The 24,146-nt window shown below is 47.8% G+C and overlaps 2 protein-coding genes across 8 annotated transcripts in view; one reads left to right on the top strand and one right to left on the bottom strand.

Moving 5' to 3' along the window:
- YIPF1 (Yip1 domain family member 1) overlaps positions 1-9,028 on the bottom strand; it is a 55,710-nt gene extending 46,682 nt beyond the window's left edge. The window contains exons 1-3 of one of the 4 annotated variants that reach the window (XM_070609536.1): positions 8,708-9,002; positions 5,729-5,921; positions 4,348-4,540 (exon numbers count right to left, since the gene is read on the bottom strand). The gene's annotated coding sequence lies outside the window, so the exon portion shown is untranslated. Of the gene's footprint in view, positions 1-4,347; positions 4,541-5,728; positions 5,922-8,707 lie in introns of those variants that run through there. The other 3 variants (XR_011537342.1, XM_070609535.1, XM_070609534.1) reach the window with 3 other exon arrangements.
- The window catches only part of DIO1 (iodothyronine deiodinase 1), a 32,299-nt gene continuing 17,139 nt past the window's right edge, over positions 8,987-24,146 (top strand). For 3 of the 4 annotated variants that reach the window (XR_011537344.1, XM_070609539.1, XM_070609538.1), the window contains exons 1-3: positions 9,007-9,472; positions 17,716-17,859; positions 23,021-23,220. Coding sequence is in view for 3 of the 4 variants with exons in the window: in XM_070609539.1 (XP_070465640.1) it covers positions 9,151-9,472; positions 17,716-17,859; positions 23,021-23,220 (666 nt within the window). In the remaining variant the exon portion in view is untranslated. Of the gene's footprint in view, positions 9,473-17,715; positions 17,860-23,020; positions 23,221-24,146 lie in introns of all 4 variants that reach the window. The other variant, XM_008507713.2, reaches the window with a different exon arrangement.

Here is a 24,146-nt window from a genome sequence, read left to right as displayed (position 1 = left end):
TGGTTTGCTTCTTGTGTGTTGACCATTTGTGAGCTCATAATCTATAAGTTTCACCCTAATCTGTGGAAATCCCCAAGGTCTAAATATTTAATCTTTCTAAAAGTTCTATTTGGCTCTTTCTTCAAATGTACATAGTAATTTTTGACACCAAGATACAGGGGATATATTTTCTTATTTATTTCTTTTTTCTACTTTTTTTCCTCCCCATATGCCCCCAGTACATAGTTGTATATTCTAGTTGTCAGTGCCTCTGGTTGTGTAATGTGGGACGCCACCTCAGCGTGGCCTGATGAGTGGTGCCGTGTCCAAGCCCAGAATCTGAACCAGCAAACCCCTGGGCCGGTGAAGCAGAGCGCACAAGCTTAACCACTCGGCCACGGGGCCGGCCCTAGGGGATATCTTTTCACGCAAGAGTTACTATTGCTTCTTCAGAAGCCAGGACTCACTGCGGATATGGGACCACATTCACGTCCTTCCAAGAGTCTGTCTTAATGCAGGAATCTCAGAATCAGCACCCCTACTCTATGGCTTGTTCAGGGCTTGGTGTCACAATCACAGAGCTGACACTGGCATTCCCCTCAAGGATGCTCTGTCTCTGGTACTTGCCCAGGACTATTTTGCCCAGTTCCCTATTTTGGTTTTACCCAGTGATATGATTTACGTATGTGTGGATGTTGGGAGATTTTTCCATATCTCTTATGAAAGCAGTATATTAAAATAGTTATTTCCTTGAAAAGCTAATTGTTTTCTGAGCAAAAGTCTGACATACTGCCAGAAATGAAATTTTCAACTAACTTTTATAGTATTCAAAATCCCAAGCATGCACAGAAAATAAAGGACGGGGCTGGCCCCGTGGCGCAGCAGTTAAGTTCACACGTTCCACTTCTCGACAGCTCGGGGTTCACCGCTTCAGATCCTGGGGGCAGACATGGCACCGCTTGTCACACCACACTGTGGTAGGTGTCCCACATATACAGTAGAGGAAGATGGGCACGGACGTTAGCTCAGGGCCAGGCTTCCTCAGCAAAAAAGAGGAGGACTGGCAGTAGTTATTTCAGGGCTAATCGTCCTCAAAAAATAAAAAAATTTAAAAAAGTAAAGGACAATATAATGAAATCCCATATACCACCACCCATATTCATGTATCACAATTTTGCCATCTATCCCCCTTTTCCTTCTTTCTTTTTATGGTTTTGTAAGGTCACTTTTAAACTTAAATACATTTATTTTAAAGAGAAACTTTACATCAACTCCATATAATGGAAAACCATGATCTCTTGCCGTTCATAGAATGTAGCTATAATAATAAATACAATGAAAATCAAAGTGTTAAAAATTAAGAAAATAATCCTCTAAGAACAGGTACAAGACAAAGGTGCCCACTATCACCACTCTTATTCAACATAGTACTGGAGGTTTGGGCCAGAGCAATTAGGCAAGAGAAAGGAATAAAACAAATCCAGGGGGCTGGCCCCATGGCCAAGTAGTTAAGTTCACATGCTCCGCTTCGGCAGCCCAGGGTTTCACTGGTTCGCATCCTGGGTGTGGACATGGCACCACTCATCAGGCCATGCTGAATCAGCGTCCCATATGCCACAACTAGATGGGCCCACAACTAAAATATACAACTATGTACTGGGGGGCTTTGGGGAGAAAAAGAAGAAAAATTTAAAAAATAAAAAAGATTGGCAACAGTTGTTAGCTCAGGTGTCAATCTTTTTTTAAAAAAACAAAAAGGAATCCAAATAGGAAGTGAAGGAGTGAAACTCTCGCTGTTTGCAGATGACATGCTCTTGTATATAGAAAACCATAAAGAATCCATCGGAAAACTATTAGAAATAACCAACAATTACAGTCAAGTTGCAGGATACAAAATCAACTTAAAAAAATCAGTCGCATTTCTATACTCTAATAATGAACTTACAGAAAGAGAACTCAAGAATACAATTCCATTTACAATCGCAACAAAAAGAATAAAATATCTAGGAACAAATTTATCCAAGGAGCTGAAGGAATTATACAATGAAAACTGTAAGACATTATTGAAAGAAGTAGATGATGACATAAAGAAATTGAGAAAGATTTCATGCACACGGATCAGAAGAATAAACATAGTTAAAATGTCCATACTACCCAAAGCAATCTATATATTCAATGCAATCCCAATCAGAATCCCAATGACATTCTTCACGGAACTAGAACAAAGAATCCTAAAATTCATATAGGGCAACCAAAGACCCCAAATTACTAAAGAAATAAAACAGCATGGTACTGGTACAAAAACAGGAACACAGTTCAATGGAACAGAATTGAAAGTCCAGAAATAAAACTGCACAATCTTTAAGGTGTATGTGTCTAACAACTGAGGATCAAAATACATGAGGATTTTGATGAAATAAAATCAGATTAGAAAACCTGATAGAATTGAAAGGAGAAACAGATGAATCCACTATTATAGTTTGAGACTTAACCCCCCTCTGTCAGAAATGGACAAATATAGCAGGCAGAAAATCAGTAAGGACACAGTAGAACTCAGCAGTACCATCAGTCACCTGGGTATAATTGGCATCTATAGACTATTTCATCCAACAACAGTGGAATACACATTCTTCTCAAGCTCACATGGAACATTCACCAAGAGAGACTACATTCTGAGCCATAAAATATATCTTAACAAATTTAAAACAATAGAAATCATACAATATATGCTCTCAGACCACAATGGAATCAAACTAGAAATCAATAACAGAAAAATACTTGCAAAATGCCCAAATACTTATAGATTAAATAAAATACTTCTAAATAACACAGGGCCAAATAAGAAACCTCAAGAGAAATTAAGAAATGTTTTGAAGTAAATTAAAATGAAAATACAACTTAACAAAATCTGTGAAATGCAGCAAAAGTAGTACTCATAGGGAAATTAATAGCATTTAATGCATATGTTAGAGAAGAAGAAAGATATAAAATCAGTAATCTAAGATTCCACCTTAGGGAACTAGAAAAAGAAGAGAAAATAAGTCCAAAGTAAGGAAAAGAAAGTAAATAATAAAAACTTGAGTAGAAATCAATGAAACTGAAAACAGGAAATCACTAGAGATAATCAGCGAAACCGAAAGCTGATTCTTTGAAAAGATAATAAAATCAATAAACCTCTAGCCAGGCTAATTAAGAAAAAAAGAGAGAAAACACAAATTTCTAGTGTTAGAAATGAAAGAGGGGACATCACTACAGATCCCACAGATGTGAAAAGGTTAACATAGGTATACTATAAATAACTCTATGCCCACACATGTGATAACCCAGATGAAATAGACCATTTCTTTGAAAAATATAATCTGTGAAAACCAATAACAGAAGAAATAAACAATTGGAATAGGCCTATATTTATTAAAGAAATTGAATCAATAATTAATAACCTTCCAGAATAGAAAAAGCACCAAGTTCAGATGGGTGCACTGGCGATTTCTTCCAAATATTTAAGGAAGAAATCATACCAATACTCTACAATCTTGTCCAAAAATTAGAAACAGAGGGAATACTTCCTAACTTATTTTATGAAGCTAGAATTACTCCAATACAAAAATCAGACAAAGACAATACAAGAAAATTACAAACTAATATCTTTCATGAATATAGATGCAAAAATACTCAACAAAATATTAGCAAATTGAACCCAACAATGTATAAAAAGAATTATACACCATAAATCAAGTGGAATTTATCCCAGATCTCTAAGGCTGGTTCAACACCCAAAAATCAATTAATATAATCTATTACATCAACAGACTAAAGGAAAAAAAATCACATGATCATACCAATACATACAGAAAAGCCTTTGACGAAATCCAATACCCATTAATGGCAAAAACTTTCAGCAAACTAGGATTAGATGGGAAGCTTCCTTAACCTGATAAAGAACATCTACAAAAGACCTGCAGCCTATATCATACTCAATGGTGAGAAAGTAGAAGCTCTCTTACCAAGATTAGGAACAAAGTGAGGATATCCCCTGTTGGTTTGCAGACTGGCCCCTTACATGGAGGGCAAGGAGTGACCAAAGAAAGAGGTAAGCCACTCTAGATTGGTAAGAGACAGTTGTAATAAGCAAGGGAACTTACTTACGAGGCTTGTCCTGGGCAGCTACAAGATGAGTAGATCTCTGCACCCAACCACCAGAATCTTAAAAGTTTATATAGAGGCCTAAACTCAGTCACATATACCATCCAGATAGTCTCAAAGACACATTACTATCTCAAGGCTGCATCCTTGGGCAGTTTCTAATGCAGGAAAGACAAGTGGAATGCACATTCCAAGGACAGGGGTGGGTGAGGAGCCTCTGATTACCTGGGTCCAGCTTTTAGGTCAACCAGCAGTCATGCCCTCTCAATGACCTCCTCCAATATTCTGTCCCTCATGGCTGGTTCTTACAATCTCATATGTCCTCTTCTTCTGCAATATGCCCTGAGCAGTCAGCAAGCAGTTTCACCAGCATGAAGGTGGCTCTTTGGTGACTATCTGGCTGCACTGGAGGCAGATGCTATGGCAACAATACAAGGACATGCAAGAGAAAATACAGAGTAAGACAATGATTCCCAAAATCAGTGACAATTTTTTCCACCAGAGCCCCATGATCTGAACCACTGATTTATTAACTCCCTTAGGCTGAGGGTCAGATCACTCAGGGCATTCACTTGTGCCCTCATGTAATTTAATAAAGATGATACATTAACAGACTCATTAGGTATGAACACACAAGATTCTCTTTGGATAATGGCACAAGTGCCTCCTTGCAAGGCACTAATAATGTCCAAGGTCATCCTATTTTGGAGGACAGCTTTCCTCATTAGAGACATTTCGGTGTTCAGCAAGGACGAGCTTTGTGGGTTACCACTTAAGGCTTTCTGGGTGAGTTTAGCAAGGGCTTCTATATGTGCTGTGATGTCCTCCAGGCCAACAGAGGGAACAAAGATGGCAGCCAAATGATCACACCAGTGGAAGACAGAACGTGCCCACCTGGCCTTGAGGAGAGCGAGGTAAAGAAAAACCTTTCACATTATAATCAAGAACAGAAAAATGGTGTAAGATAATTTTGTCTTTCTAGCAGATGAAAGAAAATTGTTTTTGTTTTACAGTGCACTATTGACATTAAAGTTTCCTTTTCTTTGAGCAAATTAAATAGAGCTCTTTTATAGGTTAATTTTGGCAATACTCTCTGGAGGTGGAAAAAAATAACATATACATAACACATATCCGTAGACACAGACACAGAGACCCCATAGCTTTCCTTCCAAAACTTTAGCCCTTGACAAGTGATCTTATGGAGGACATGGGCTAGATTTGGGGCAAAGGAGCTTCTGTAGTAGTCAACAATAAGGTGCTGAAACAACTAGACATCCACATGTAAAAAAATGAATCTAGGCACAGACCTTACACCGTTCGCAAAAATTAACTCAAAATGGATCTTAGACCCAAATTTAAAACACAAAACTGTAAAACTTGGAGATAACAAGGAATAAAAACTAGATGATCTTGAGTTATAACACCAAGGCACAATTCACGAAAGAAAGAATTGACGTTTGACTTTATTGTAATTAAAAACTTCTGCTCTGCAAAGACATGGTCGAGGGGCTGGGAAGACAAGCCACAGCCTGGGAGAAAATATTTGTAAAAGACATAGCTGATAAAGCCTATTATCTAAACTAAACAAAGAACTCTTAAAACTCACTAATAAAAAAAAGAACAATCTGGGCCTGCCCTGGTGGCCTAGTGGTTAAGTTCGGTGTGCTACACTTTGGTGGCCCAGGTTCAGTTCCCACGTGAACACCTACACCACTTGTCTGTCCGTGGCCACGCTGGGGCGCTGGCTCACGTACAAAAAGAGGAAGATTGTCAGCAGGTGTTAACTCAGGCGAATCTTCCTAAAAAAAAAGAACAATCTGATTTTAAAATGAGCAAAAGATTGGAAAAGACACCTCATCAAAGAAGACACACAGATGGCAAATAAGTATATAAAAAGATGATCACCAGCATATGCCATTAGGGCATTGCAAACTATAGCAACCATGAGACACCTTTACCTGCTATCAGAACAGCCAAAATTCAGAACACAGACAACACCAAATGCTGGTGAGGATGTGGAACGACAGGAGCTCTCATTCACTGATGGTGAGAGTGCAAAATGGCACAGCCATTTTAGAGGAACAGTTTGGTAGTTTCTTACAAAGCTAACTATACTCTTACCATAAGATCCTACAGTTGTGCTTCCTTGATATTTTCCTAAATGGCCTGAAAACTTATGTTTGCGTAAAAACCCGCACACAGATGTTTGCGCTGCTATAACAGAATACGATAGACTAAGTGGATTATAAACAACAGAAATTTATTTCTCACAGTTTTGAAGGTTTTGAAGTCCAAGATCAAGGTGCCAGCAGATTTGGTGTCTAGAGAGGGCCTACTTTCTGGTTCCAGGTAGCCATCTCCTTGTTGTGTCCTCACATAGTAGAAGGGGCAAGGGAGTTTGCTGGGGTCTCTCTTTTGTTTTATTTTTGAGGAAGATTAGCCCTGAGCTAACATCTGCTGCCAATCCTCCCCTTTTTGCTGAGGAAGACTGGCCCTGAGCCAACATCCATGCCCATCTTCCTCCACTTTATATGCGGGACGCCTACCACAGCATGGCTTGCCAAGCGGTGCCGTGTCTGCACTGGGGATCTGAACCGGCGAACCCCCGGATGCCGAAGCAGAATGTGCAAACTTAACCGCTGCGCCACTGGGCTGGCTCCTGGGGTCTCTCTTATAAGGGCATTAACCCCATTCATTAGCGCTCCACTCCAGTTACCTAATCACCTCACAAAGGCCCCACCTCCAAATACCATCACATTGGGAACTGAGTTTCAACATATGAATTTTAGGAGGACACAAACATTCAGTCTATAGAAACAGCTTTATTCATAATTGTCAAAATCTGGAAGCAACCAAAATGTCCTTCAGTAGGTGAATAGATAAATAAACTGTAGCACCTCCAGACAGCAGAGTATTATTCGGTGCTAAAAAGAAATAAGCTATCAAGTCATGAAAAGATACGGAGGTTTCTTGGATGCATCTTACTAACTGAAAGAAGCCCAGCTGAAAATCTCTGTAAGTCCATCTGTATGAGTCCATCTGTATGACATTCTGGAAAAGGCAAAACCGTGGAAACAGTAGAAAGAGTAATGGTTGCCAGAGGTCAGGGGAAGGGCGGGATGGATCGGAGGACCACAGACGGCTTGAGGGCAGCAAAACTATTCTTTATGATGCCAGCACGGTGGATACACACCTAGAAATCTTTCAAACCCCACAGGCTGTGCAACACCAAGAGTGAACTCCAGCATAAGCTACGGATGTTGGGTGATAACGATTTCTTAATATAGCTTCATCAATTGCTACAAATGCAGCACTCTGATGGGACAGGAATAGTGGGGGAGGCTGTGCATGTGTCGGTGCAGAGGATACATGGGAACTCCTGTACTTTCTGCTTAATTTTGCTGTGAACCTAAAACTGCTCAAAAAAATACAGTCTATTTGAAACAAACCACCACAATCAACAGCAAAAACAAGTGCAACCCCAGCTGTAGGATTGCTTTGTACACGGCAAAACGCTCTCTGCACACGAGGGGTTTGTTACCGCCCGAAGCGGCACGTGCTGGACTTTGTGGCACAGCACGTGGCATTTACAGTAAGATGCTCAGAAACAGAACGTCTCTTGCAGCTTTCTTTCCTTCTCTAAATCAAGTTAGAGAGCTGGAGGCTAAGGCTGACAGCTTTGTGGAGGGGGCAGCCAGCTTTCACACATTCTCCCTCTGCCCTGACACGCAGGTGTCCAAATGCCTCAGGGAGAGTAAACTTAAAGTTTGTGAGCGAACTCCTTAGCAATTAATTAACAGCAGAACTGGCCTTAGGCCACTTCCCTCTCTGGGTCTCAGTTTCCTTGCTTAAAAAAGAAAGTGGTTTCAGATGTTTTCTAAAACATTTGCTAGCTCTGAGCTTCTAGGATTCTTCTTTCATTTTCTCCACTAAGCCACGCTCTCTCTGGCTCCCGGGCCTTTGGGCATGTGACAGCTTCCACCAGGACTTACCTGGTTTATTGCTTGCTGTTCTGTCTTTCTGGTTTCAGCATAGACGTCGCTTCCTTGGGAAGTCTGCTTGACCTCTCTAAACAGAATGAGCTGTCCCTTCTCCAGGCTCCCCCACCCACCCCCCATCTCTGCCCTTATACACTAAGTGATCATTTTCTGTCTCCTTGTCTCTTCCCTGCTCTAGACCACCACCCCTGAGAGCAGAGGGAGCGTGGTATTTATCACTCTGCCGCAGATGTCCTTGGGGATGGTCCCGGCTCTGTCCCTGCCTGGGGAGCTTCCAGACCCAAGTCCTCTGGAGAGGGCTGTGCCTCCAGAAACGCTCAACCACCAGCTAGAAGCTGTGAGTGGGAGAAACATCTTTCATTAGTAAGAGGACAATTTACATTATTAAAAGAATAATTAACAGTAGAGCTCACTCATTTGCAACAGAGCCTTTCCAAAGGACCGCAGAATCCCTGTAAGTGTAACCATTTTGAGTATTTGTCTTAAAAAATTTATCAGAGGGAGAATTTAAGATCTGAACTCTCCCCATCCAAGAATCTCTCAAAGGTTAAGACGAAGAATCAGAAACACTAACAATTAGAACAGACCTCTGAGGGGCCGGCCCGGTGGCACAGCAGTTAAGTTCACACGTTCCACTTTGGTGGCCCTGGGTTCGCCGGTTCGGGTCCTGGTGCAGACATGGCACCGCTTGGCAAGCCATGTTGTGGCAGGCGTCCCGCATATAAAGTAGTGGAAGATGGGCACGGATGTGAGCTCAGGGCAGTCTTCCTCAGCAAAAAGAGGAGGATTGGCAGCAGATATTAGCTCAGGGCTAATCTTCCTCAAAAAAAAAAAAAAAAAGGACAGACCTTTGAGCACCTGGTTTGGAATTTTCCAGTCCACGACAGGAAGGCAAACACCTTCTGTCCTGACCCCTTCCTGCTGTCCTGGGTTGGTTACTCCCACCCTGCACCTTTGTCCAGCTCCGCCCAGTGTCACCCGGCTGTGGCCTCTGCCCCTCAGCCTCAAAGCCAGCTCTGGCTGTGCCAACATGGGGCTGCCCCGGGCAGGGCTGTGGCTGAAAAGGCTCTGGGTGCTCCTGCAGGTGGCCCTGCAAGTGGCCGTGGGCAAAGTGCTGCTGACACTGTTTCCTGACAGAGTCAAGCAGCACATCGTGGCCATGAACCAGAAGAACCCTCACTTCTCCTACGACAACTGGGTCCCGACCCTCTACAGCACCCAGTATTTCTGGTTTGTCCTGAAGGTCCATTGGCAGCGACTAGAGGACACGACTAAGAGAGGGGGTCTGGCCCCAAACAGCCCCGTGGTCCGCCTCTCAGGGCAGAGGTGCAACATTTGGGACTTCATGCAAGGTCAGGAGGCTGACGCAAGCTTGGGGGTGCTTGGAATGGGGGGGCTCCTGGGGGGTGAGGGATTGGGTGGGAAAGCCCTGAATTCTTCTTCTACTGCTCCAGCTGCTCCTCTTTCGCTTTCTTGTCCTCTTCTCACCTCCTGAAATTAGGACTTCTCCTGGACTCTGTTTTTCTAAGAGGCATCACCACCTTCCCAGCACTCAAACCACCAACCAGCACCCTGGCCTTCGCTCCTTTAGCGCAGTCCTACCGCCGTCGCTCTGCCTGGGACGCGCTTCACTCCCTCTCTGCCCGGTCAACCCCCGGTCAGCCTTCAGACTTCTGCTCCGTGACACTTCCTGCAACCAGCCAACCCCAATTCTCCTGGACTAGGCTACCCGCTCTTGTGTGCTTAACATCCTAAACTTTTCTTTATTACACCCATCCCGGTTTGTAATTGTGTCTGGGCCTTTGATTAACGTCTGTCCCTGTCTCAGGCCTGTAAGCTCCGTGCAGCTGGAGACCATTGCTCTAAGCCACTGCTGCGCCCCTGTGGCTGCTGGCTCAGGAAATACTGGTTGAAGAGCTCTCTCTCTATATATATTTTCCAGGCAAACCAGTTCTATTTATTTGGGATCTTAGACCTGTCAGATTAGTTTTCTTTTTTTGTCCTCACGGCTGCTCTTCCTGCCAGGACTTCCTTCTCTGCCTCTCTCCCTCTTTTCCCACCCACCTTGTGAATGGCTACCAGAACACCCTTCCACAAGCACACCCCCGGCCGCAAGCACACCTTGGCTCAGCAACCTTCGGTAGCCCCCCTCTGCATTAGGGGTGAAGCCCTGGCTCAGCCTAGAGCTCAAGGGCCCAGCCTGGGCTGACTCCAGCTTTTCTTCCCAATTTCACCTGCAGGCTCCCCGCATGCTCGTTGCCTCCAGACAGACTGTTGAGCCTCATCTGTCCCTTGGGCTGTCCCTTCTCTGCCTTTGCCGAGGTTCTTGGCCCTTTCCCTCCATCGCCAACAGTTGAAATCCCCCTGGTCATCAGAGTCCTGCTCTCCTGCCTCCCCCTCCACGAGGCCATCTCAGATGCCTACAGCCAGGCACGCTTTCTCTCCCTTCCAGACTCGTGCCTCTCTGTCTGCACCTCTCCCAGGACAGTGATTCTTTGTATCTAGCATCTGGCTGCCTAAGCACAAGTGTTTTCTTCCTGCCTGGTGGGGAGCCTCACGACAGGGCTGTCTGACTCATCTTTGAATTCCCAGGACCTAGACACAGCAGCTAGAGCAGAGGACGTCCCGGAGGCAGCTGGCTAATCTAGTGTTTTTCAAAGCGTCTTCTTTGGAACCCAAATCCCATAGATGGCTTTACTACGTGGAGTTCCCTGATCCAAGTAGTTTGGGAAACCCTGCATGCTATGCCCTCCTCCTGGAAATTCGTAGTACGCTTGAACACATGAAAGGCTCTGAGAAGCCCTGAAGCTTAAACACAGACAAACGAAACTTGAAACCACCTTAACCCAGCACTGACAATCTTTCCTAACACAGGCACACAACTCCCCACTCTCCACCCAAGGAAATGCCTGTCATCACCATACTGGTTCCAAAGAACGCCCTTTGGGAAACTAACCCCAAATCCACTCCTCTCATTTTAGAGGGGAAATGGAGAACACTGAGAGCAAAGGTAGCAGAGCCAGTCAGACCCAGAATCAGGGCTGCTTGTTTTTCCAGTGCACCTCAACACACACTGTGAGCAGCGCCCGTGTGCCAGGCCCTCAGCCAAACGCCGGGGCCTCAGCCTTAGGTCAGAGTTTGCTCCTTTGCTCAAGGAGTTCACGGTTCTCCAGAACAGAAGGATGAGATAAACAAATCCGTCCAGTTCCCTGAGATGGGGAGGCTGTAAAGGGATGAACAAGCCTGCAGGGCTTGGAAGGCTTCCTGGAGGAGGTAACTTTGGAACTAGGCCTTGAAGAATGAGTAAGATTTTTGTAGTTTGAGAAGAGAAGAGGGAAAAGTGTTTCAAACAGAGGGAAGGGAAGAGTTTTCTGCTCATGATTCTAAACCACAGTGCACAAATGACCTCTATTTACTCAACAAACTTTCACTCAGTGACCACTGATCATCAGAGCAATGAGAATAACAGCTAACCCTTATTGTGCTTCTACTACGAGCCAAGCACTGTGATGGACCAGGCCAGTTTGCTGACCATCAATCATCTGGCGATCAGTTCCATGAACGCCAACTTACCTCATGGCCAATTCACAGAACTTACTTGCTTCTGTTAACCGTTTACTTGCAGTGGGCCAGCTTACATTTTAACGATATTCTATGGTCTCTGCTCCCCGCTGTTGTACCTGAGAGAGCGAATGGAGAGAGGAGACAGGGACAAAAGAAAACTCTATTTATAAAACAGAGTGGGCTCTCAGCACATTGACCCCGAGCCCCTGAAATAATAGGTGCAGCAGTCAGCACAAGGGGTCTCTGCCCTGGGAGCTCTCATAACTCTGAGAGGGAGATGATGTCATGGGAGACAGAACCGGAGGGTTCTGGAAGAAGTTGGGTGGGGCGGGGAGGGGGTCGGGGAAGTCTTCCTGGAGAAGAGGACGGTGAGCCGATTGTCTGGGGACTGAAGCCTTGGGGTGGGTGAGGAAGAGGGGAGTGGGGGGCAGAGCAGGGCAGAGGGGAGGAGCAGCAGAGGCCCGAGACATGGAAGAACGTTGGTCCGTCTGGCAGAAGTGGGGTGTGAGAGGCATGAAAGGGCGAGGACGAGGCTGGAGGTACCATCAGGGACCAGAGCTTGGGGACCTTATATGTCTTAGTGAAGAGGGTAGCCTTGGTCCTGAAGGCATTGTGAGTTCCGGAAGGCTTTTAGGCAGGGAGTAAACGTGGTCAGATCTGCTGGTTAGAAAGGCAGCCTGTAATTGCTTTGGAAACCCACCAGACCACTACAAGCTTTAGGAATAAATCTGAGCTCATTGTAGAGCCACAGACTGGAAGGTCTGGAAGCCTCTCTAAAGATAATCTAAAGCGACTCTTTCATTTTTCAGATGCAAAGGCCCAGAGATAAACGACTTGCTCAGAGTCAAACAGAGTTGTTGTAGAGTCCGAACTAGAACTTGAGCCTTCTGACTCTCAGCTAGTGTACTTTCTGTTATTGAATAAGACAACAGGGGCTCAGAGAAACTCTCAGCCACCTCCTATCCTCTGCATGTGCGCACACATGCACACACGTGGCACACATGACATATGCACGCTCTTGGACACACATGCAGAGCAAAACATTGATTAACTGGCATGTTGTGGCAGAAAGCAAGTCTGGATAATTTATTTTCTGAGTACCTGGCAGTTTATCTGGAACAATTTATTTCAGCCCCTGTTTAAAATCTTCTAAAATCTCTCCAATTGTACAAGAAGTGTCATTTAGTGACTATAAATGGGCTTTCTCTGCTGAGAGAGCCTGGAATGGGGGTTAATTTACTAGCTTGGGGGTCATGATGGTGGGTTCGAGTCCAGCACACGACAGAGCTGTTTTCCCATTTATACAGACGAGCTGGACTTGACGGTCCTCGCCTGACATTCTTGCAATGGTGTTCTCTGCACCACGGCCTGTGGACACGGGCAGGGTGCCAGCCCTCAGCACAGCAAACCCCTGGCACCCATCCTTCCTCCCTCTGCTACCAGGAAAGCAGGGAGCTAAGTTTAAACATTGCCCTCAATACTGATCTCTGCGCCCAGCCACTATACAAACAAGCAAACAAATCGCCCTGTTTTTTCCAGGGTCCCAATCAGCAGGCATTGAAATTTTTTATCTAATTAAAAACAAAATTCCAGATAGCTAATACTTGGTGCTGGTCCCAACCTTACGTCTCCTGGGTTCTGATCTGAAGCATGACTCCCTGGGGTCATGGGAGGCCAATGGTCAGCCACTTGTTCACGACTGGCCTCTGATCCTCCCCTGCTGAGGCCTGGGCAACCCTGTCACATGCATAAGGACTCATTGTGCAGTCAACCATCAGTGACTGAGGCTCACTCAATGCCTCCTGGGGTCCCCTATGAGAAACTCTGTGAGCCAAGGACAAGGAGAGCTTTGTGTCTCCAGAGGAATTGGCCTGCTTCTCCTCATGTACTGAAAAATGAGGAATACACAACCAGTCACATTTCTCCTTTTACTTGGCCACCTGGAAACTCAGAGTCAAATATTAGCTCAGTTATAACAAGTGCCTGGAACCTTAAGGGCTGTTTCTTTGTGTTCTACTTTTCCCTCCTGTTCTATGCCTCCCAGAGGGGCACAATTTTTTTAAAAATTCTGTGTAATATTTTACTACAGTCATGCTACACATAAGGACGTTTCAGGGGCCGGCCCACTGGCATAGCGGTTAAGTTCGTGCGCTCCGTTTTGGCGGCCTGGGGTTCGCCGGTTCGGATTCCAGGCGCGGACCTACGCATCACTTATCAAGTCAAGCTGTGGCAAGTGTCCCACATATAGAGGAAGATGGACACAGATGTTAGCTCAGGGCCAATCTTCCTCAGCAAAAAGAGGAAGATTGGCAGCAGAAGTTAGCTCAGGGCCAATCTTCCAAAAAAAAAAAAGGACATTTCAGGCAATGATGGACCGCATATATGATGGTGGTCCCATAAAATTAGTACCAGGTAGCCTAGGTGTGTAGCAGGCTTCTACTATCTAGGTTTGTGTAAATGCACTCTATGATGTTGCCACAATGATGAAATTGCCTAACGGTGCATTTCTCAGAACGTTTTCCCATGGTTAAGCAATGCATGATTAAATGTGTACAAGCTGTTTCAAATCCTTTGCAGAACAAGATGAGGGAACAACTAACCAAATAAACCACAAGCGAGTTAAGATGCCCTCTACGCCCCATCCATCAAGTCCTATCAATTCCTCCTTCTCCCCTTCTCCACTGCCCCACACTAGCCCAGCCTCCTGTTTTCTCTCATGTGGATTTCTCCGATGCCCCCTAACTCTGCCCCCACTTCCATTCTCACCCTCAGTCCTTTCTCCACAGAGTAGCCAGAGTCATCTTCAAGTGTGAATCTGCTCATTTCTCATTACACAGCCTCCTGGAGCAGTCAGGGCTCTGACTTGCAAGTAACAGAAACTTGCTCTGGTTTTCTTAGTCACACACACACATACATATGCAAAGGAACGTATTGGAAAGATGTTGCGGGCTCCCCAGAATCAACTGCAGCTAAATCACCATGCCTGAACCGTCTTTTAGCATCAGCTGTTGGGCCTGGATGCTGCTCTCATGGTGGTTGTCATAGAAACCCATCAGCACTGTAGGACTCCACCATCTCTGACAAGAGCACTACCACTGGGCTGTAGGTGAATTCTACCATCTCAATGACTCCAGAATCAAATATCTATGTGCGAGGGTCCAGTTGGCTCAGCCTGGGTCACTGCTTGTGCTGGCTTCTGGGGGCAGAGCACTGATGTGGCCCCTGTGTCCTTCACAGAGTGAGGCTGGGCACAATCTCCCGTGAATAGTACACAAAATAGGGAATTCCAAGTGGGAAGGAGGATTAAGAGCTGAGCAGCCAAATTGCAACAAATACCCACCATCCTTGCTTTATATCTCTGTGATATCCCATTGTTCCTAGAATAAAATCCAGATTCTTCTCAAAGGTGTAGGAGAGCCTACCAGCTCTCGAGGTGGCCCACGCCTCCCTCTCCAACCGCATCTCTCATTACCACCCACGCCCCGGCCACGCTCCAGTCACAGTGGCCTCACAGGTCCTTGAACACGCCAAGTCTGTCCCTACTCCGGGCCTTTGTACATCAAGCCCCTTTGGCTGGAATGCCTTCTCTTCCTTTGCCCACGGCTGGCTCATTCCTACCCTTCGCTTCTCAGGTTAAACAGCATCTCCTCGGAGCCCTTCCTTGACTGACCTTTATAGCGTCTTTCATAACTCTGCCCACAACTTGAAATTACCTCATTTAGCTGTTTACTTTTTAAAAATTTCTATTTATTTATTTCTTTTTAAAGATTGGCACCTGAGCTAACATCTGTAGCCAATCTTCTTCTTTTTTTTTTTTCTTCTTTTCCACAAAGTCCCCTAGTACATAGTTGTATATTCCAGTTATAGGTCCTTCTAGTTGTGGCATGTGGGACACCGCCTCAGCATGGCCTGATGAGCGGTGCCATGTCCGTGTCCAGGATCCAAACTGGCAAAACCCTGGGCCGCCAAAGTGGAGCACAGGAACTTGACCACTCCGCCACGGGGCCGGGCCCATTGTTTGCTTGTCTTTTGCCTGTCTCCCCATTAAACAGATCTCAAATTGTGAGCAGGCAGAGACCTACTGGTCTTGCTCTCTGTTGAGTCCCCAGCGTGTGGCCCAGAGCCTTGCACATTGTAAGTGGTGAATAAATGCTTGTAGATGGAATGAGGGTGTGCTCAGTGTTGGGGACATGAGGGTGAAGGAGGGACAGGCCCTGCCCTCAAGGGGCAGTGAGCAGCCTGAGGATACAGACACCTAAACAGTCTGTGTCACAGCGCAGGAGCTGCCGTGCCCTAATAGACACGAGGTAAGGGCTCAACACTGTCAGCTCCGGCCATAAGTGACCACAGGGCGCTGTCCGTCCCCAGAGTTACCCCCAGTCTAGGCTGGGGGAGTTACACAAGGGTCCCCCTCCCAGGCCTGGCTTCACTGGCGTGTGACCAATGAATCACACAGGGTCCCACATTCAGAAGGACCCTTTCTTGGGGTTTAATGCTCTGAAGTGGCTGACTTGAAATCTTCAATAATTATGTCTTTGGATTTGCATTTTGTAAGTGAAGACTGACGGGACAATGGAACATTGTCCTGGGGACTTGGAGCCTTGGCTCACGCAGGATCCTGCCTCCCACAGCCTCCCTGCTCCCCTGGGACAAGTCCTCCAAGGCCCACTCTTCCACCCTTGATGCTGGGCTTGTTCAACCCCCTTCCTGCTCCCACCAGTGACTGCTGCCACCTTCTGGCCCCAGAGAGGGCCTGAACCCAGGCATGGGAGAGGTTGGGGTCAGGTGTGGGCCTCCTGCAGCATTTCATGACAGGGCATGGAGGTGGCTGTCCCCATCCTGGGCTGACAGCACCATGGTGCATTGGGCAAGTGACTGGGGGTGACTCAGCAGGAGAAGCTACTTGCCTACCCCGCTCCCCCATCACGGAGCCTAGCAGGCCCCTGTATGGAGGTTGTAATATCCTGTATGTTGGGGTGGTAGGCAGGTGGGAAGGGGAAATGTCTGGCTCAATTTCTGTGCTCCTGGCCAGGGCATGGTGTATTGGTCTGGTGGCTGGAGGGAGAGGAAAGCCGGGAGCCAGCTGCCATAGGCACACATACATATGTGCGCTGAGTTTTGGGGCTCCTGGGTGACTGTAAGGTGACTGCATTCACCCTATGAATATCCCTGTGCCCAGGGGAGAGTGACATTTAAAAGCAGCTAAAAAGCACTATGCCAGGGCAAGAGAGAGACTGCAGGAAAAAAACTTTATATTTTAATATGTTAATGGCACATTTTCCCCACTTTTTGAATAAGGGGCCCTGCATTTTCATTTTGCACTGGGCCCAGCAAATTATGTAGCCAGTCCTGCTCCCATCCTGCACTCCCCTTTGAGGAGTACCCTCCACTGACTCCCCTACTTCATAGCTCAGGGAGAAGAGAAGAGCTAGTAACAACAGCTTACGTTTACCGAGCGCCTGCCATGGCCCAGGCACCATTGGGAGCCCTTATCTGCACTAACTTCTTTAATCCTCATAACAATCCTGTAAGTTAAGTGTTATAACTATGTGTAGTTGTGGATGAGGAAGCCCCTCAGATTCCTGAGAGCACTGAATTGAGCATCTAGAAGCCAGAGTGTTAATTTGAACTCCACCACTGACCTACTGTGTGACCTACTGTGTGACTACTGCAAGTCTATAAACCAGGAAAAAAATAACCTACCTTGCAACATATGTTAGTATCACATGAGCGAATGGAGGCATGTCTGCCTTAGAAACTGCATGAAAGGGACTCTCCTTATCATTGTTTTAATCGCCAGCCAGCGACTGCAGGTAGTCCACTGAACCCACCTGATTAGAGACCCTCATTTTCAAGTAAACTGGCTCCAGCCTCCGCTAAGTCACGTCCCCAGGCTTCAGCCCCGCACTGTGCCCTGGATCCATCTTAGAAGGGAAATAAAGGTAATCGAGTTGAACGCTGGAGTGGGGATGGTGCTTGCAAAACGCTGTGTGTAGATTATTGGTTGATGGTGGTTCCATTTCTGTTTTAGGCAACAGGCCATTGGTGCTGAATTTTGGAAGTTGTACCTGACCCTCATTTCTTTTCAAATTTGACCAATTCAAGAGACTTATTGAAGACTTCAGTTCCATAGCAGACTTCCTCATCATCTACATAGAAGAAGCACACGCATCAGGTACAGAAAGATGCCCTGCCTCTCTCTCTTCCTGCCCTCTCCTTTCTCTCCCCTTCTTCCAAGCCCATTTCAAGGTGGGAGTGGGGAGGAAGAGGAGGAGAGAGGGAAAGAGGCGCTATTCTCTGAGCACCTGCCATCTCCCGGTCTCTGCGAGGGTTCGCCACCACCCACCAGCTCCGCCGCTGTGCTTTCAGACAGGCACATGGAGCGGCAAAACTGCAGTGAGCGGGTCTGGCTGGGAGAGCATCTAACATTTTGAGTGGATAATAGGGAAGTCAAGGCAGAGGGGTTAATATGAACACAACTACAGGGAATATAGACCTGAAATGTCACTAGTGAGATGACAGCTATGTAGCTACTGGTCAAATCCACCCTGAGACTCTCCACGTGCAAAGGGACTTGTGGTTCCCCTTGGTGAGTGGTTCCCAAGCTTTAGGGAGCATCAGAAGCATGCGGAGCGCTTGTTAAAACAGACCCCTGGACCCCGCCCCCGAGTTCCTGAGTTAAATCTGGGGTGGGGCCTGAGAATTTGCATCTCTAACAAGCTGCATGACGGTGATCCTGAAGCTGCTGGTCTGGGAACCACGCTTTGAGAACAGCTGCTCTAGGCAGCTTTTCCCTGGGGCAAGGGTCCTTTTTCAGCCGCTAACAGGTGGTCACTCATCTTCATTACTTCACGGGAAATTTTGTTCCTTCGGCTTGGGAGAAAGTCCTTCCTTACAGTGGACAGACATATCCCTTCCTGAAACTTCTCCAGCTTGGTCTAAGCCCCTTGAACTTTACAAAATGGTCAGACACACCCTATCTCCCTGATTTTCACGGGGATTGAACCCATGATTTTGGCCCAACTCTCAACTCAGAGACTGAAGAAGGCTCATGCGGCTGAGTGGAACACATATAATTTACTCACTCATCTCCCCCTAAGATTCGTCTCTGTCACCCAGCACCTGGCAGAGTCCATGTCACAGAGCCAGAGCGCAGTAAAAGCTGGGTGAATGAGGGAGTGTTTCGGCCAGCGTTAACCTTGCTGGCTTATCCGTGTGTTGTAAGTGTAGAGACCAGCAAAGTTGGTCCAGCAGCACTTTCCCCAGCATGTTCCCTCAATCCCTCATGTCAGAGCCACATGGGTGCTTGTTGAAATGCATGTTCCAGGGCCCCACCCCAGGCCCACAGCATCTTGATTTATATGCACCTTAAGGTCTGAGAGCTGCTTTCAGCTTAATACTTTGTTCATTTAACTGGAAACTTTGGTCCTCATTAAGACTTTGGGACAATTTAAAATATTAGCATAGGGTGATAGGTACACAGACGTTCATTATACTGTTCTCTCTACTTTTATGTAAAATTGAAAATTCCCATAATAAAATTTAAAACAAACAACGTAGGTAACAGGAGATCAAATGCAAGCATAATGTGTCTCTTCATCAAATGCCACTTTGGGAGAGCAGCAGCCATCAGTTAAAGAAACAGAACTTGGGCACCCCCAGGCGTCTGTGGTCTCCACGGCTGGGAAGAAACGATGCCTCGATGTGAGCACAGCTGATGCTCAGCCACAGCCGAGTGAACTGTCGCGGGCCAGCACTTCTCGAAGTTCACTGTGCACTTCAGTCCCCTGCATTCTGGCTCAGCAGGGTCGCAAAGGGGCCTGAGATTTGGCATCTCTAACCAGCTCTCCCGGTGTGTTGAGGCTGGTGGTCCAGGGACCACACTTGGAGAAAAAAGATCCTGGAGGATCCAGCTTTAATCTAAAAAGAAAAATAAAAGACAAGAGGTGTCAGATGCTCACAGAAATTGTTCCTGGTCCTGAAACCTGTCTCCTGACCCATTTCACCAGGAACCAGGCCCAGCAGGTTTAGCTCTTTCCAGAGCATGGGGCTGTCCACCTCAAGCCACTGAGGGAAGGCTTGCTCCCCCCGGTCCTGACAAAGACCCGTTTCTCTCCTCCGTGCTTTGCCACTCCGAGCTGGGGCATTCCTTCCTCCTCCCCACCTCCCTCCCCAGGGTACTTGTTTCTGTCAATCAGACAGAGGTGGGTGTGGCCTAAAACCCAGAATTAAAGTGCAAGGAGCCAGTGTCCATCCATCCTAGAAGGTCTGGGGTCTGTGGCCTAAACCAGTTGGCTTCCTTTTTCCCACACACCACTTGTTTGTCCAGGTAAATTAATAAGGAGGCACGAGGTGTGGTGGGACGGACAGACTGCCGAGTTTCAGACCTGAGTGTGAGTCCTACCTTCGTCATGTGCTGGCCACATGACCTTTGGCAACTTACCTTCCACGCCTGCTTCTGTGCCAGTAACATGATGGGATGACAACATTGACCTCACAGAGTCACTCACTGGACAGAGTTTAATGTCCCTGCTATGTGCCCAGCCCTGTGCCAAGCCCGGGGAAATGGGGATGGAAGATACACACAGTTCCTGCCTCTGAGGAAGGCAGAGTTAAGTTGGGAGGCCAGTCACTGCTCCTCCCTGGGCCTCCATGTTCTCAGCTGCAGGATGGGGACGGGAAGCCCTGCTCGGCCTCCATAGGAAGAAGCTCCAGGGAGCTGATAGGTGGAAAGATCAACGGCCTAAACACGACACAAATACATGCTGGTGTCACTGTCATACGCAAAGTTCTGATGTCTCGAGGCAGGTAACAAATACGTTGAACCGTGGCCAGGCACATGTATCTTGGTGTGAATTTCTGCTGAGAGCTGGTTTTTTCGGGGAAGGGACTGAGCAGAGAGCTGTGCAGCGCTGAGGAGGCGGAGCCAATGCTGCTGATAGACCTAAGCAACTCGGGCCACCCTGGGAGGCAATGATTACTGTAAACCCAGCCCGTATGGCTCCGCAGGAACCCGTGACCACACTGTCTGGGTTCCAGACTGCCCAGAGCTGGAGCAAGTAGAAGGGCAAGGCCAGGAGCAGTTTATGGTTATTTTTTTGACGTGTGGGCCCATTAGCTAATGAATACCACCTCTTGTAGGGAGGCAGAAGGGCACCTGGCAAACGAGGCCAATTGAAAATCCCCTTCCATTTAAAGTTAAGCAGCCTTAAATGGGTTTGTTTTGGGGGTGGGGGGAGGGGAGATATCTCCAGAACAAAGTAATAGAAAACCCGTGGCATAGAATGAAAACTAGGTTCTTTCCCACCTGTTATTTTGGGGCAGTCAGGCAAAAATAAACCACTATTTTTCTTTCTTTTTTTTTTTTTTTGAGGAAGATTAGCCCTGAGCGAACATCTGCCAATCCTCCTCTTTTTGCTGAGGAAGACCGGCCCTGAGCTAACATCCGTGCCCATCTTCCTGTACTTTATATGTGGGACGCCTACCACAGCATGGCTTGCCAAGCGGTGCCCTGTCCGCACCCGGGATCCGAACTGGCCACCGAAGCGGAATGTGCGCACTTAACCACTGTGCCACCGGGCCAGCCCCTAAACCAGTATTTTTCGAGCGGCTACTAAGAAGCAGGCAGAGTACTAGGAATTCCATAGTTATCTCATTTCAGCCTCACAGCCATCTGCAACGTAGGTTCTATTAACCCCGTTTAACAGACAGGAAAACAGAATTTAAAGAGATTTAAAGAGCTTGCCCAATGTCACACAGCTGAGTGCATCAGGGAGGGCCTCCTGGAGACGGTGTTAAGCAGTGGTTCTCAGATGAGGGTGATTTTGTCCCCCATGGGACATTTGGCGATGTCTGGAGACATTTTTGGTTGTCACAGATTGAAGGTGAGGGGTGCTCTGACATCTAGTGGGTGGAGGCCAGAGATGTTGCTCAACATCCTACAACACACAGAATGACCCCACAACAAAGAAGGATCCAGCCCAAAACGTCAGCAGCACCAGCACTGAGAAGCCCTGCGTTAGAGTTGAGCTGAAAAGGACGGGTAGGATTTCAAATGTGGAAGAGATGGCAAGGGGAAAGGGCAGAGACGTCAGCATCGCTTGAGGAGGAGTCCACTTTGGCTAGATGTGGGAGCACTGGCCGCCGTGACTAGAAATGCAGGTCGGGAGAGATGGTAGGGATCAATGAACGCTATGCTAAGGAGTTGGTCCTGTAATCGGTTTCTAAGCAGAGAAAAAATATCCAATTTCCTGTTAGGGATCCTTCTCAGAGATTTTTGGGTGGTGAGTTGGACAGTAGCAAGATCAGGAGGCCGGAGGACTGCTTAGGAGGGGGTGAAGATCAGGGCCATTGCCGGTCTAGCAGTACTTGTCTGTGAGCTCACTCCGAGGGGCTTACCATGAGGCTGGGGGGAGGGCTAACACATCAGCGGCAGGAGTGGACGTGACTGCCTCCAAACCAAGGACAGAGGAGGTCCTGCTCCACCCACACCGCGGGGGGAGGCAGGGGCCACGATGAAAAGGGCGGACGCGAGAGACAGCTCGCAGGGACTGGCTCCAGAGATCCCAAGTATTTCCCCCGGCCACTGGAGCGATGGCCAGGTCACTGAGGACCTGGCGGGCCACACTAGGAGCTTGGGATTTGTCCTGAGGGAGAGGGGGAGCCCTCGAAGGGTCCGAGCAGGAGAGTGACGTGGTCAGGTTTGCATGTTGGAAAGGACACTGGTGGAGAAGAATTACAAGAGGGAAACTGTCTAGACTCTCGAGCAGTTCTCCAACTTCAGTGTGTGTTAGAATCATCTGGAAGGCTGTTAAGAGATGGCTGAGCTGCACTCCCGGTCAGTCTAGGGTGGGGCCTGAGAGTTTGCATTGCTAACAGACTGCCGGGTGAGGCTGACGCTTCTGGTCTGGGCAGCACACTCGTAGAGAACCACTGCTCCAGACCCTCGCTTCTCAAAGTGTGGGCCAGGCGGCAGCAGCCTTGGCATCCTGAGAGCTGGCTAGACCCTCAGGGCCACCCTGGACAGATTGAATCAGAATCTTCCTTTAACAAGGTCCCTGAGTGAGTCGTACACACAATAAAGATCAAGAAGCAGCGGTCTATCGGGCTGTCTCACACTGAGGAGCCAAGGTGTGGGACTCAGGAGCCCTGGGCTTTGGTTCTGGATCCATCACTGACTCCCTACGTGATCTTGTGCTCTCACCTTTAATGGGACACTGGGCCAAATCACGGCCAAGGGCTCCTCCATCTGGGACCCTCAATTGAAAGTGGGGTGTATTTAGTCTGCAGGAAGTGGGTGTTGTGCCTTGGGACCACTGCCCTGGTTTCTCTTGCAGATGGCTGGGCTTTTAAGAACAACGTGGTCATCAGGAATCACCGAAATCTCCAGGACCGCCTGCGGGCAGCCCGCCTGCTGCTGGACAGGAGCCCGCCGTGCCCTGTGGTGGTGGACAGCATGGAGAACCGGAGCAGCCAGCTCTACGCGGCGCTGCCCGACAGGCTCTACGTGCTGCAGGCGCGCAGGATCCTCTACAAGGTGGGGCCCTGGGGAAGGCGCCCAGGGAGGGCAGAGGGCAAAGAGGGGGCTTTGTATCAGGCAGCCTCGGATTCAATCGCTGCCCAGCCATTTACCAGCTGTGCGACGGTGGGCAGGTCCTTTCCCCTCTTGGAGCTTTGCTTTCTTTTCTGCAGAATGGAGGTGTTGGCCCCCTCATCCCAGGGGATGAAATAATGCATAGGGAAGTCCTCACGTTTGGACTGGAGCTGCCACCTCATGGCTGCCTTCTGAGCCCGGAAGACTGGCCCAGCCTGCGTTTAGTTTGGAGCTGAGAGAGAACCTTGTTTCCGTTTCATAAACAAAGTCCAGAGAAGGAAACGGACTTGCCCGAGGTCACACTGCACGAGGCTCTAATTTCAATTCTAAATCGTCTGAATAGGATGGGCCAGGAGTGGGAGAGGCTGCAGTTGCTGATCTCGGAGGCAGGCCGGAACCTGGAGGCGGGTGGGGGAGGCTGGGAGAAAGTGAGCCCTGTAGTGGGGAGCTGGAAACGGTGAAGCAGGAATGAGTTCAGGCTTCCTTTCGGGCGATCGTGGGCCCTGGTGGCTTCCAGCCTGGCCAGGGAGAAGGAGAGAAGCACAACCCCTGGCCCCCACGCCGGGTAGTGTTGCCCTCCTCTGAGAGGGCAGAAACTAAGTTTATAGCCGCTAAAGGGATTTCCAGCCTTGGAGAGCACATGAAGCCCAACCATGTGGAGGCTCCTCTGCCCTCTGCTCAGGCTGGCCCTGCTCACGCAGGTGAAACAAGCGACAACTTGCAGATGAATCCCCAGGGTGCCAAGGGTCACGGCACAAAGATCCCATCCTTCCTTTTCCCTCCCCTGGGACATGGTACTAAAATGGCATGACTGGGGCGAGCTGGGCACTGAGTCCTTACCGTGCGTTAGGCCTTGTGCGAGTACTGGA

Source organism: Equus przewalskii, chromosome 2 (genome assembly GCF_037783145.1).
Source record: "Equus przewalskii isolate Varuska chromosome 2, EquPr2, whole genome shotgun sequence".
In the NCBI taxonomy this organism is placed as follows: domain Eukaryota; kingdom Metazoa; phylum Chordata; class Mammalia; order Perissodactyla; family Equidae; genus Equus; species Equus przewalskii.
The sequence above is the reverse complement of the archived record's forward strand: the minus strand, read 5'-3'. Positions and strand labels throughout refer to the sequence as shown.